Below are 12,712 nucleotides of genomic sequence, written 5' to 3'. Positions count from 1 at the left end.
GGCCCAGGTCACACCATGCAGTCGAGGGTGGGAAGTAACTTACTGGTGTCTTACAATTGCAAGAAAATGTTTTCCATGCAAAACGTGATGAGTTCATAAAAATATGCATCTTTGCTTTGAGCCAGTTATGTTAAAGAGGGGAAAAAATCCACACCACACGATAATTATAAATTGTTTCAATATCTATATATAACTATCTGCTAACATGGAAAATCACATGTTAAATAATCATTTATGTTCATTGCATTGTACTGCACGTGGTATAAAGTATGCTGCAACTCTAATAGGGCAAATAGCCTAATGTTCCCTAATTTGCTTCAGATCTCATTTTATGAGATTTTAGTATTTGCTTTTTATCATTAATTTAGACAACTGTGTATCATGATTCTACTACAAGACGATAAACGATAATAATGAATTGCTGCCCAGCCCTACCACTAACAAATCATTGAGGGTAATGTATTAAAGGTAGAAATCTTCATTGTATTGAAATTTGATATTGAACATTATCCTTTTTGTTTTGATAATATATTTCACATCACTAGTGCGTGGAACAGATTTTATTTAAACCCGTATACATTAAGATTTTAAATGCTTCGATGGTGGTGTGGTGGTATGCTTGTGTAAACTGACTATGTGATTGTAAATGTGTATCACTGATGTGGCTTTTTATCGATTTTGACCAGCAACATGGAGTTTTAGTTAAACTTTGTTGTTGGGGACAACAAAACCACACACACATCTGTGCAAAACCACACACAGTGAAGTTAAAAAAAACAACCCACAGCTAGTGAGAATAAAACCACCTTGTTTTCTCACCCTTTTGAGGTGATTGAAATCTTTTTGACATAGAATTCATACTAAGTGGTATCAAACTGTTGTATGGCTCTTTTAAGGGGGGGGGGGAATCAACGCTTTTGTTCAAGTATAATTTTCTTTTTATCAGTTGTTTACATAATGATCACCGACCCTGCTTTTTCATTTACCGCCACACCGCTGTCACTCTATATGGTGACTCGGGGGAAAGGGTGTAATGGGTAAATTGGTTTGCATGTCTCCTGACCGCAGACGGGAGTGTGACTGAGTGTGAGTGTCACATGTCGCCAGGCAGGCATCGCTGGGCTGGACCCGACAGGCGGCAGTTTGACACCTTTCCTCCGCAGAGAGAGAGAGAGAGTTGAATAAACAAATATCTGGACGGAGTAGGACGGACGGCAATGGCGACCAGTGACAGGGACGCAACTTTGGACTCATGGCTCAGTAAGTGAACAGGCTATATAGATTTTTTTGGGGGGGGCTTGCTCCATTTTGTTCGTAGATCCGACTGACCTCAGCTTATGACTTTTCTCAATAACCTAACAAGTATATTGTGCGTTAGTTCAAGGCTTCAGTAGGATTTTTAAACAGTATGTTTTAGCCGTTATTGAGCGCGCTGAATATGTGCAGCTGTAAAAACGAAACTTTAAAAATAGGTTTTGTAAAAAAACATGATGTGGTGGAACAGGAAGTTTCTCTTAGTTTCTGACATGCGCTCGTGCAGTGTGTTGTGTCTGGGCTCACTGTGTGAGCGCGCACTGTGGTTTTCATATCTGTTGCAACTGCTGTGCACAACCTGACTTCGCTTCGCCTTCAAGATTACTGTAAATACAAGTAAAACATAAGCAGTACTTCCCCAGTTATCATGCAGGCCTAAATGATTTGACTCTTTCATTTTTACTTCGTTATTAAATTGTTTCTGTGTAGCCAATATGTTCTTGTATATTTTTTGCATGTGTTTGATCTGCTTGTCTCAAGTGTGTTTCTTTGTGTATTCTTTGCCTTTGACTGCAAATCTAAAGTGTTTGATGTGTTTCTCTGGTCTTTGTCCCAGACCAGGCCACAGACCCAACCAACCAGGAGGACAGATGGGACTGTATCCAGGCCTTCTACCAGCTTGTCAACCAAGAGGCTGATGGGTAAGAACAGTCTTTGCACCTCATATACAGGGTCAGGTTTTACTGAAAGCCATTTATTTGAGCACTCACATGAACCTGCCTGACTCTCCAGATTTTCTAAAGACTTTTTTTTTTTTTTTTAACCCTGTTGAAGTTTTTAGGACAGGCCAGCCGATTCTGGAAGTTACTTTACCAGAAGATAAAAAAGCAGTTGCTTCACATCCATGTTGTGCCGTTGTGATCACAGTTTCTCAGTTACACCATCGAGCAAGCATGAGGAACTCTAGAGCGGCTTTTTCTTTTTGGATCTGTTTCTCTTCTCAATGTTTTTTTATATTTTCTTGCTCAGAAAAGGGATTGTATCCCTTTTCACATTGTGTATATAATCATATTTTTCTAATATTTTCTCTGGTCCTACTTTGTGTACCTTAGCATAGCAAAGTTAATATGTAGAATTTTCTTCTGTTGATGTTGGCGTAGCATTTTCTTTGCTTATAGTCTATTCAGACATTTGAATGTGTGTCATTAGTGATTCAGATCTTCGTCCTCTGGTCTCAGCCCCCAGGTTGCCACTCGTCTTCTTGCCCATAAAATCCAGTCGCCCCAGGAGCGAGAGGCTCTGCAAGCTGTCACTGTAAGACTTTGTAGAGCAAATCAAACTCCTAATCTACACGTATATTGTACACATGATACACACTTTATAATAAAGTAATTATATTACGATAAGTTACTACAAGCAACTGAATTAGATCTCCTTTTGTAATTCAAACAGAATTTGTGTGTCCTATTACATTTCATTTGGGATAAGCACAGAAGTGTGCAAGTCCATGTTTTGACACAGACATCCGTCATTATTTAATGTTATTTCTCATGGTTCATACATATGCTCAGCATTTATCACAATAGCTTTAGAGATACAATCCATTCACTGAAATATAATGTCATTGTTTCAGCAGAGGGGGAGGGTGGGCTGTGAAGAATGACTGACTAATTTTTATCACATGGCACAAATGACATGAGGGGCATGACATGCATCTGCACAGAGCCTGTTGCTCATATGTGAGAGAAAGTTGCAATTTTTCACTGCAAAACGTATTTTAGAGAAGCTTGTCAAGGTTCATTCCTCTCATGTCATCTGACGCTTGCAGATGGTTAACTAAGAGCATTCAGTGAGGAATCTGGTATCTCTCGCCTGTGTGTTGAGTAAGAAAGAAACCAAATGTTTTTTTTCTTTCTTGTCACTACAAACACTGTTGAACCTTGAAAATGCTCTGCTCACGACGGCTAATTCTGATTCTGTGGTTTATAGGTTTTAGAGGCTTGTATGAACAACTGTGGCAAGAGGTTTCACAGTGAGGCAGCAAAATTTCGCTTCCTCAATGAGCTCATCAAAGTCCTAACACCAAAGGTATGGCTATTCATAGAGAAATAGGTTTCCTTGGTCATCTGGAAGCAAGAACAATTAAGTTTTCAATTAGCTGTGCTACCTATAGGGGGAAAAAACTGTTTCTTACTAAGCATTCCTCTTGTAGCAAGTGATGATTCATCCTAATGAAATCACAATTATGGATGTACCAATACAATTTCATCACTGCCAGAACAGATTCAGAATAGTATTTTTTTTTTAAATTTGTCTGATCCTGAGTACTTATCTAAGTTTAATGTTCAAAAGGCAAAAGGTAGCACACACACACACAGGTCTTCAATACAAAATAGTCAGATCTCTTTTTTCTCAGTGCATTAGTTCTTGGGCAGGGTAATGTAAGCTGCCCTCTACTGGCTGATCTAGTATTGTATTGATGAGCAACAGAGCAATATTCTATCTGAGAACTGCACTGTAATGTTCTGTAACACTTGAGATTATTTGTTAACATCTTGTGGTCTGTCACATCAAAGGTTGCACTGAAATCAAATCAAATTGCTCCTGATAACATAGACTTGTCAACCCCCTTTAATCAATTATCAGCTGTAGGCCTATATGTAAAATGACCTTCTCTGTAAGCATGCTGACCAATTATCCCATTGAGGTGAAATGGAGAATTGCAGCTGTAGTTGATTCGTTGATGTATTTTTCCACTGACCTGGTTGATCTGTCTGAGCAGTACCTCGGCCAGTGGACTCCTCAGAAGGTTAAAGACAGAGTGACAGAGGTCCTCTACAGCTGGACGCTGTGGCTTAAAGAAGAACCCAAGATACAGGAAGCCTACCGCATGCTTAAGAAACAAGGTCAGGATGCAACACAGACACATAACACAACTCTTTCTGTCTCTGCTCAGAAGTCCTGCACTTTAAGTACACTTCCAAAATGTGGTGTTATACACATCCAAGCTGTTATAGATTAGTTTGAGCTGCACCTTGAATAGCTTGATGAAAATTGTTTGACAGAGCACACAGTTGATATCTTATATCAGGCATTTTTTAATGGTATAATATTAATTTATGTGTTTCTCAGTATTAAGTTGTTCCCTCAAGAATAAAACTACTTTCATTTTCTTGGTTTTTTAGGTGTGGTGAAGAAAGATCCCAAACTGCCAGACACAGTTGTGATGGCCCCTCCACCGCAAAGAACCACAGAATCTGTCTTTGACCAGGAGGACAAGGCCAAGGTGTGTGTGTGTGTGTGTTTTGTGTGTGTATATATTTGCATGCATTTGTACCTGGAGGCAATGAGAAATTAAATTGCATCCTGCTAATGTGTGTTATGTCATCAGCTGTTAGCCAGATTACTGAAGAGTGCCCATCCTGAGGACCTGCAAACTGCCAACAGACTCATCAAACACACCATCAAAGAGGTGAGGGGCTCTGTAGTGGTGGTGGTGGGTGGTGATGCTCATGTTTGTATATATGCATTCACAATTGTGTGGTTTGGTTGTTGATTCTGTGTGTGTGTGTGTGTGTGTGTGTGTGTGTGTGTATGTGTGTGTGTATGTGTGTGTGTGTGTTCCAGGAGCAGGAGAAGGCAGAGAGAGTGTCAAAGCGTGTGTCTACTCTGGAGGAGGTGGAGAGCAGCACCAGGCAGCTTAGAGAACAGCTAAACCAGTACAGTCTCGTTGGAACCTCAATACAACCCAGTGATGACTTGAAGGTATTGGAGATTATTTGCATGAGCAAACAATTCAACCCACTATCTAGGCCTGTTCAATAGGCCAAAACTGGACATGGCTTTTGGAGCAAACACGGAAGTCCTGTGAAAGACGAAACTCTACTGCCCTCTACTGGCTAGCTGCAGAAAAAAATGAGACTTTACTCACCACAGTATAAGTCAATAGGACAAAGGCCCAGCTTCTATGTAGAAATATAAAGTATAAAGCTGTTTTAGTTGCAATAGCTAATTTCCCTCCTTATTATACCCCCCCCCTCCCATTGTGATTTCTTAAAAATGATTGTGCCATTAGGAAGATATTTTCTTAATTTTCAGTGCATGTAAGGGTGTTGGCATTGAACGCATTGAATCTGTTAATGTTAAGCCAACACAGTGATAAACTGCCTTAGTTGCTAAAACTAGAGTGAATTTAGTATCACAATAAAGACAGATTTTAGTGCTACTCAATTAACACAAGTCCTCTTCAGACAGCTGACCTTGGTAAATGTGCCGTTGCAGAGCCAGGATAGTATAAGTCATGATCAATTCTCACAGGCGTTCTCATCCATCTTTTACCCGGTATGGTGTTTTTTACACTATGGAAAGGAATCCAGGAGAATCAGTGTATGTCCTAAACAGTACATACTACTTATCTCTTAGTAGAACCGATACATGCCATTCTCTTCTATGAAGAGATCATGATCATGACTGCTGAATAAAGATAGATTGTGGAGAGTGCTGGCTATTCTTCATATCCATTTTTTAAACAGAATCAAGAAAACAAATATTCAAAGGTTTGTTCATAAACATAAATGAGACTTTGCGGCCTGGAAAATGGTATTTGGGCAGCTCTGTGACTAACTCAGAGCAACTCATCTTTTCCAGCCGTAGCTCCTCATTGAAGAGGAGAATGTGTTTGAGTTGAAGTGTGATATAAATGCAGCCACCCAAGATTTGATCCTTCCCTCTCCTCACTGCAGGCCCTGTACGAGCGCTGTGACAGGCTGCGGCCCAGCCTGTTCCGCCTGGCCAGTGACACGATGGATGATGATTCAGCTCTGGCACAGATCCTGGCAGCTAACGACGATCTAACACTGGTAGTAAATGCCTATAAAGACAGGGTGGGCAGAAGGGAGTGTAATGGAGGAAGAGGAAGAAGTCAAAGTGGAAGAGAAGTGGAGGGTACAAATAATGGTAAGCCTACAAATCTTTTTCTGTTTTATTTGTCCCTGTGAACAAAATCCTGCCTCCATCTTGTTTTGCCCCATTCAGTTTGTCGCTGCTCTGTTCTGCTTTGTTCCTTGCGTTTGATCCTCTGTGATATTTCTCCCCTTTCTCCAGCTCCCACAAGTCCTAGAGAGATTAAGAGCTACCACCTCATCGACCTGTCAGCGCTGGACTCGCCACAGACACGCAGACGAGCCAGTTCACCCCCTCCCTTCGTTCCCTTGGACTCCTCACCCCTCTCCTCCTCTCTTACCTTCCTCCCCTGTTCTCTCTCTCCTCCTGCCTCTCATCTGGGTAGCACCTTCCACTCAGCGGTTGACCAGGAGTTCACTGAACTAGGCAGGCCCACATTTATACTCTTGTCTCAGTTATTCTCTTTTAACACTGAGAAGTGTGTGTCATAATCTAATGATGTGGTGTCCTGTGATTACAGGGTTAGATAATCTGGTCTCAAAACCCAGCAAGACTCAAGAGACTTCAAAGACATACTATGAGGAACTAATACAGGTGAGGCTTGAATCTGGGGTTATGGATAAAGATTTTTGCTGGTTTGATTTGGGAGAGACTTCAGTGTTTGTTTTACACAAGCTATCCTTTCTATCAGCTTAGTGGAGAAATCCAAATGAAGGATGTTGGGCACTGTGGAGGGAGCGGCCATTTGCTGACAGCCCGTGGGTGTGGGGAGAACAGTGCTTCATCAAATGGGATGGACATATGGTAAGGAAGGATGGATGGATGGATGGATGGATGGATTGGGAAGAAGAGAGATATTGTTAAATTACTTGAATACATCAGCTGGTTAAGAGACAGGTTTGGGCTGTGGGTACAGATCATATATGGATCAAGGTCCCCACGGGTCCTTGAAATCCTTGAAAGTTTGTGAATTTGAGAAAAAAAAATCAAGGCCTTGAAAGTTTTTGAAAATAGACATAAATAGACATGGGTCATTGAAAGTGCTTGAATTTATATATTTGTGTTAGAGAAGGCAAGAGACCACATAGTCTGCCATCACTGTAACACAGCACAGTTGAGAAGTGTTCACACATTCAAGCCTCTCTCTCTTTTTAATTGTTGTCTGTGAGCTTCTGTAAAGCCTGCTAGTTCTCATTATAAAAATTCTCAGTGTTGTAACAGTAATTAACCTTGATCCGTGTCTCAAACTATGCCGTGTTGGGTCCTTGAATTTGAGGGAATTGGGCCTGGAAAGTCCTTGAAAAGTCCTTGAATTTGATGTTTAAGAAGATGCGGGAACCCTGATGGATATATAGAAATAACAAATTTTAGCTCTGACATATGTTATTCCTGATCTTAAGTACAGTTCGTACAGTGCTGGTGAATATTCACGAATGTTTCAAATAGCCAGGAACGACAGATAATTTAAGATGTGACACGGATGCACAACTCCAGAGAATGAGGAAAATATGCACAATCTAGTTTGGCACTAGTATAACATAAGATCATTTGGATGTTGAGGTTCAGACCATATGAAAATTGAATATGAAAAACAAAATCACACTGACCGGGATGTGATATTGCACCAGGAACAATCAAAAGAAGAGATGTGTTCACAAGATGCACTGTGCAACTGAGCATTTTGCTCCATTTTTGACAGTGAATGTGACTGTGTCATGAGCCGTCTTCTGGCATTAGTTTCAACCCTGTGTTGTCACAAAACTGACTCTGTCTTTTCTCCTATTAGGTCACTCCCCCAAACTCAACCATTTACAGCGTCAGTATCACCGCCCAAGTCACCGAAACAACCAGCTGAAGTATCTGGGTCTCCAGTGAAATTGGAGGAGAGCTTGTGTCTCCCACTGTCCCTGACAAATGTCCATGTTCCAGTGGAGACAATCAAATCCAGTATGTCCCCTACGTATAAAATTACAATTTAAGTGTAGAAATAGCTGGATCTCCTGCCTTTCTTCTGCAGTCATTTTCAAGCTGTAAGTTTCATAGCATCTTGGAACTCACTGCTTATTCAAAGACATTCCTGGGCACCAGCAGATTTACATCAGACTTTCTCTGTAGTTGTTAGAACAGCGATTTTGAATAATAACAAATCATACATCCTGATTACTTTCAGTAAGAGAAACATGGGTGGGGCAGCAACACTTTAATTAAAAAGATTGTTTTGTTGCACATGTGAAGTCAGATTTTAGGAATGCAAACAGGCTTTCTCACATAACTTCATACACCAGGTTCCAGAGGCCCACTGACCCACTGGCTGCATACAAGCCTTAGGGCTCAGTAGCTGTCCTGTCTAAGTGGCTGTTGTGTTTTATTTCAACTATTTATTTCAACAGGTCAACTAGAACCCATCACTTTATATGACCAGGGCGGGGTCCATGTCTCCCTCCATTTTGCCAAAGACACTCCCCCAGGACACCCCAGTGTTGCTGTGGTGGTCATCTCTACGGTCAACACCTCTGCCCTTCCTGTGAAAGACTTTGTGTTTCAAGCTGCCATTCCTAAGGTAATAAACTCAAGTCACAAAAAAATTCAAAACCTATTATCAAAATACCATATCCATTTTCAAAATACAGTGTGGGGTGTAATAATCTGTACAAGGCAGTTGTAATGGAGGTTGGAAATGGTGTTTTCAATGGTGTTTCGAACTAGTGAAATCTTCAGATTTTTTTTTAATTTTTTTTTAATTTAACCTTTATTTAACCAGGAAGTCCCTTGAGATTAAAATCTCTTTTTCGAGGGAGACCTGGCCAAGATAGCACACCATTACAAGGTTACAAAAATTACAAAATGGAGCACGTTAAAAACAGACAAGGGACAACAGATACATAATACAAAATCCAGTTTAGGAATAGCAATTGCACTCTTCAGTTACACAGTTTTTTATCAGAGCTTTGAACTCTCCCAGGGAGACAAAATCATTAAGCTGTAGTGTGTTCTGAAGGTTATTCCATGACCAGGGCACAAAATAGGAGAAAGCTGCTCTACCAAGTTCTGAGCAAATCCTGGGTACCTGGTAGAGCAGCCATCTAGTGGAGCGAAAATCCTAATAGATGTTGGTGAGTGATAGGAGATTACACAGATATGAAGGGAGTTTACCCAGTATGGCTTTGTAAATAAAAATATACCAGTGCTGCTGTCTCCTTAGGCTTAATGAAGACCAGGAGACCAGATCATAAAGTACACAATGATGTGTACGGGACAATGAGTTGGATATAAAACGTAGAGAACTGTGTAGAGGAGGCAGCATGCATGTAAATAATGTCCCCATAGTCTAGAACACTTAAGAACGTAGCCTGTACAAGTGTTTTCCTAACTGCTAAATTAAGGCAGGCCCTATTTCGATAATAAAAACCCAGCCTAACCTTCAGTTTCTTCACTAGGTTCTCATTATGCACTCTAAAAGAGAGCCTGTCATCCACCCAAATACCCAAGTACTTGAAGGATGAAGCACGTTGAAATGCCATTTCAGAACTTATTCAAAATATGAAACATGCATGGGAACTCCAACCCACCCTGCAGTCCGATGTGTGGCTGACTGAATTTAATTGCTAGAATACATTTTTGTGTTGCTCTATTGTATGCTTGTAAGAGAGTACAGACAGTTTTTTTAGTTTGAATATATATATATGTGTCCAATGGGCATAATATACACTATGGTGTTCCACAGGGTTCCATACTTGGTCCGCTGTTATTCTCTGTATATGCTCCCACTGGGAAAATAATCAGTGAGCATGGTATCAATTAGCATCCGTCAATGCTGATACTCTTTATCCTTTGATAACATCTCTGTCCAGTATTGTAGAATAGATTAACAGCATTTTCTAAAAAACTGAATGAAGAGAAAATGGAGATTCTTCTAATTGGTCCAAATGGTAAATGATTTGAAACAAATTAGGTTTGGCACTTCCATACATATCAGAATGCCTGAAGGTTTGAGATCATCAAACGCTGGTTTACTTAACATTCCTTTGTAAAGCAAAAGAAAAGTGAAAGAGGCTGCTTTTTGTTTCTATGGTTTAAGATTTGGAACTTGGCATTCACCCACTTCCTATTTGTCAGGCTCCCTCTGTAAATAGTTTTAAAAAGCAGTTGAAAACACACTTCAAAGTGGACATTTTGATAGTATTTGTATTTTTACCCTCATTCACTGTTTCCTTGTTTTAAATTTTTTTATATATTTGTAATCTTTTGGTTATTTTTAATGCATTACATTTTCATTTTTTTTTAAAATGTCTTTTCTATATTTTGTACAGCACTTTGCATGTCATGTGTGAAAGGTGCTATATAAATGAAGGTATTCTACTAAGGTTCAGATGCTGATTTTTCTCACTCTCTTATGACCTGTTTCTCAATTAAGAGCCGATTACCCAGTTAATCCTCAGTTTGATTAACTGTCCTGCAGATCATGTCAGTGAAACTGCAACCTGCATCAGGGACTCACCTACCTCCTTACAACCCCCTCCTGCCTCCACCTGCCATCTCTCAGGTCCTCCTACTGGCCAATCCCCAAAAGGTGAGTTTAGGTAGCACTGTTGAGTCAATCCATGACACATTATGTTAACCCTAACTCTAACCCTATGAAACTTAACTGACTCCTTAATTCAGAGTGACTTACAATATGTCCAAACAGAACTGAATATTTATCATTATTAAGTGGCATTAAAGACAGTGACTGTGTTTGTAGTAAGCACAATAATGCTGTTTTTTATTGTTTTTCTGGGGTGGTGTTAACTACTGCCTCTTTCACAAATTTTCTGAACTGACATCTTCCCTTCTTTTCTGTAGCGTAAGGTGCGTCTGCGCTACAAGCTGACCCTGTTACATGGAGACCGACAGCTGAGTGAGACAGCAGAGATAGACAACTTCCCCGACTGGGCCTCTTTGATGGGCCTCTAAACACTTCATAGAACATTTTGCTGTGAGAAACCTCACACCTGTACAGGATGTAGACCTGAAATCTAGATTCTGAATCCAGAACCAGTAGGTGCACCCAGTGATGTAGTGGTGAATAAAAAGGTAGGTAAACTATGACCTGACCTCCAGTTGATCATCATAAGGCAAACAATCACCAAAATAAGCAAAAATCGGTTATATTTTCAGAAAGGGTGTACCTGATAAAACAAATATTCTGTTGCTTTCTCGAACTGTGTGCAATTACTGCCTCCTGCCTGTGTGTTTGTGTGCATGTTCAAGGCCGTGTTTGATAGTGTGATTATACAGCATGTATAATCACATAGTGCTATTTCTGTTTCAGATAGTACGTTTGTGTGTTGCCATGTAGCCGGTCACATGTCTGCATATGATTATTGCTATTTATTTGCCTCTGTGCCTTTGTGGCGTCCAAAATTTCCAAAGAGCCTTGAGATACAAATGTGATGCCTTTTAATATGTATTTATTTACTTAGGTTCTGTACCTCAAAGGTGCATCATATGCTTGGAATGTATGTGTGTATGTGAGAGACCCTCACACATTTGTATTTGCTTGTATTTATGGTGTCTTTGATTACAAGTGATAGTTTTCTTGTTTAAGTATGGTGTGTCTGATGAGGAGAAGTCAGTGCTACCAGTGCTCTGATGCCAAATGACTAATACAGGCTCCCTGTGAAATAGCATCTTGACTTGAGCTTGTATTCTTAAAGTAAGGTAAAATTGGAGTGCTCATCTGGGACCAGCGTTAACTCTTTAGTAACAGTTAAATTCACAGTCATGTGAACAGACCAGTGTTGCCTGGTCAGTAGTCTTATTCTGTGAAGCTTTATTCAGTTCAACTTGAGAATCTACTCTCTGGGGACTTGTGAACAGTTAAGTGTGGATAAGACGTCCTGCAACAGCTTGCTTATAGCTATTACTGTCAGATTTATACAAGTTCACAAAGGATGGCACTTAAGGTTGGTTGGAGGATTCTGGATGTCTTAAGCCCAATTTTAATGTCTCATTGAATGCTTGTCTGTCTGTCAGCTGCTCTGTACCATATGCATCTGGATGACTTTATCAATAAATAAAAATGCTGTCTGTAACATTTTGAGACTAACAGTGATTGTGGCAACACCTGTACATTTTAATTTTAATTTTAATTTGTCCACACTAACAAGGTGGACAAAGGTCAGCCTTTCTGTGTCTGCCCTATTAAGTGCCAACCAAGACAAGAAAAAAAAAGATTTATGGAGATATAATCACCTATAACTATTGTCTTCAACAGACTCTCATGCATAATTCAATTTCAAGTCACTCAGTCTTTCAGTGAAGTTCTCCTTTGTCTCCCATGCCCTTCTCAGCATGCATTAAAAGAGAAGGGCCCTTCTAACACCCCCTTTCATCAGGAAGGCATAATGGTAGCCAGGTAGCATGGAAAGATCTGAGACCTGCCAGCGAAAACAACGTAACCAGCAACTTGTATTTCATTGATCAATCATATTTATTGTATGACATCAGCAGATTAAAATACATGTTTATTATGTACATATATGTAACAGGGTGTTAGATAAAGTGCCAAATACCG

General features: G+C 40.1%; 1 protein-coding gene across 1 annotated transcript; it reads left to right on the top strand.

Moving 5' to 3' along the window:
- The first annotated feature begins 1,084 nt into the window (after nucleotides 1-1,084).
- LOC139933637 (ADP-ribosylation factor-binding protein GGA2-like) lies at nucleotides 1,085-12,226 on the top strand. Its single transcript, XM_078289883.1, has 16 exons — nucleotides 1,085-1,260; nucleotides 1,871-1,955; nucleotides 2,493-2,568; nucleotides 3,244-3,342; nucleotides 4,037-4,160; nucleotides 4,440-4,540; nucleotides 4,646-4,726; nucleotides 4,882-5,019; nucleotides 5,997-6,210; nucleotides 6,358-6,639; nucleotides 6,677-6,750; nucleotides 6,848-6,960; nucleotides 7,943-8,103; nucleotides 8,547-8,716; nucleotides 10,616-10,726; nucleotides 10,999-12,226. The coding sequence occupies exons 1-16, from the start codon at nucleotides 1,218-1,220 to the stop codon at nucleotides 11,107-11,109; spliced, it is 1,983 nt and encodes a 660-aa protein (XP_078146009.1). The 5' UTR covers nucleotides 1,085-1,217; the 3' UTR covers nucleotides 11,110-12,226.
- Nucleotides 12,227-12,712: the final 486 nt, after the last annotated feature.

The sequence above is a fragment of the Centroberyx gerrardi genome, chromosome 3 (genome assembly GCF_048128805.1).
Source record: "Centroberyx gerrardi isolate f3 chromosome 3, fCenGer3.hap1.cur.20231027, whole genome shotgun sequence".
Classification (NCBI taxonomy): domain Eukaryota; kingdom Metazoa; phylum Chordata; class Actinopteri; order Beryciformes; family Berycidae; genus Centroberyx; species Centroberyx gerrardi.
The sequence above is the reverse complement of the archived record's forward strand: the minus strand, read 5'-3'. Positions and strand labels throughout refer to the sequence as shown.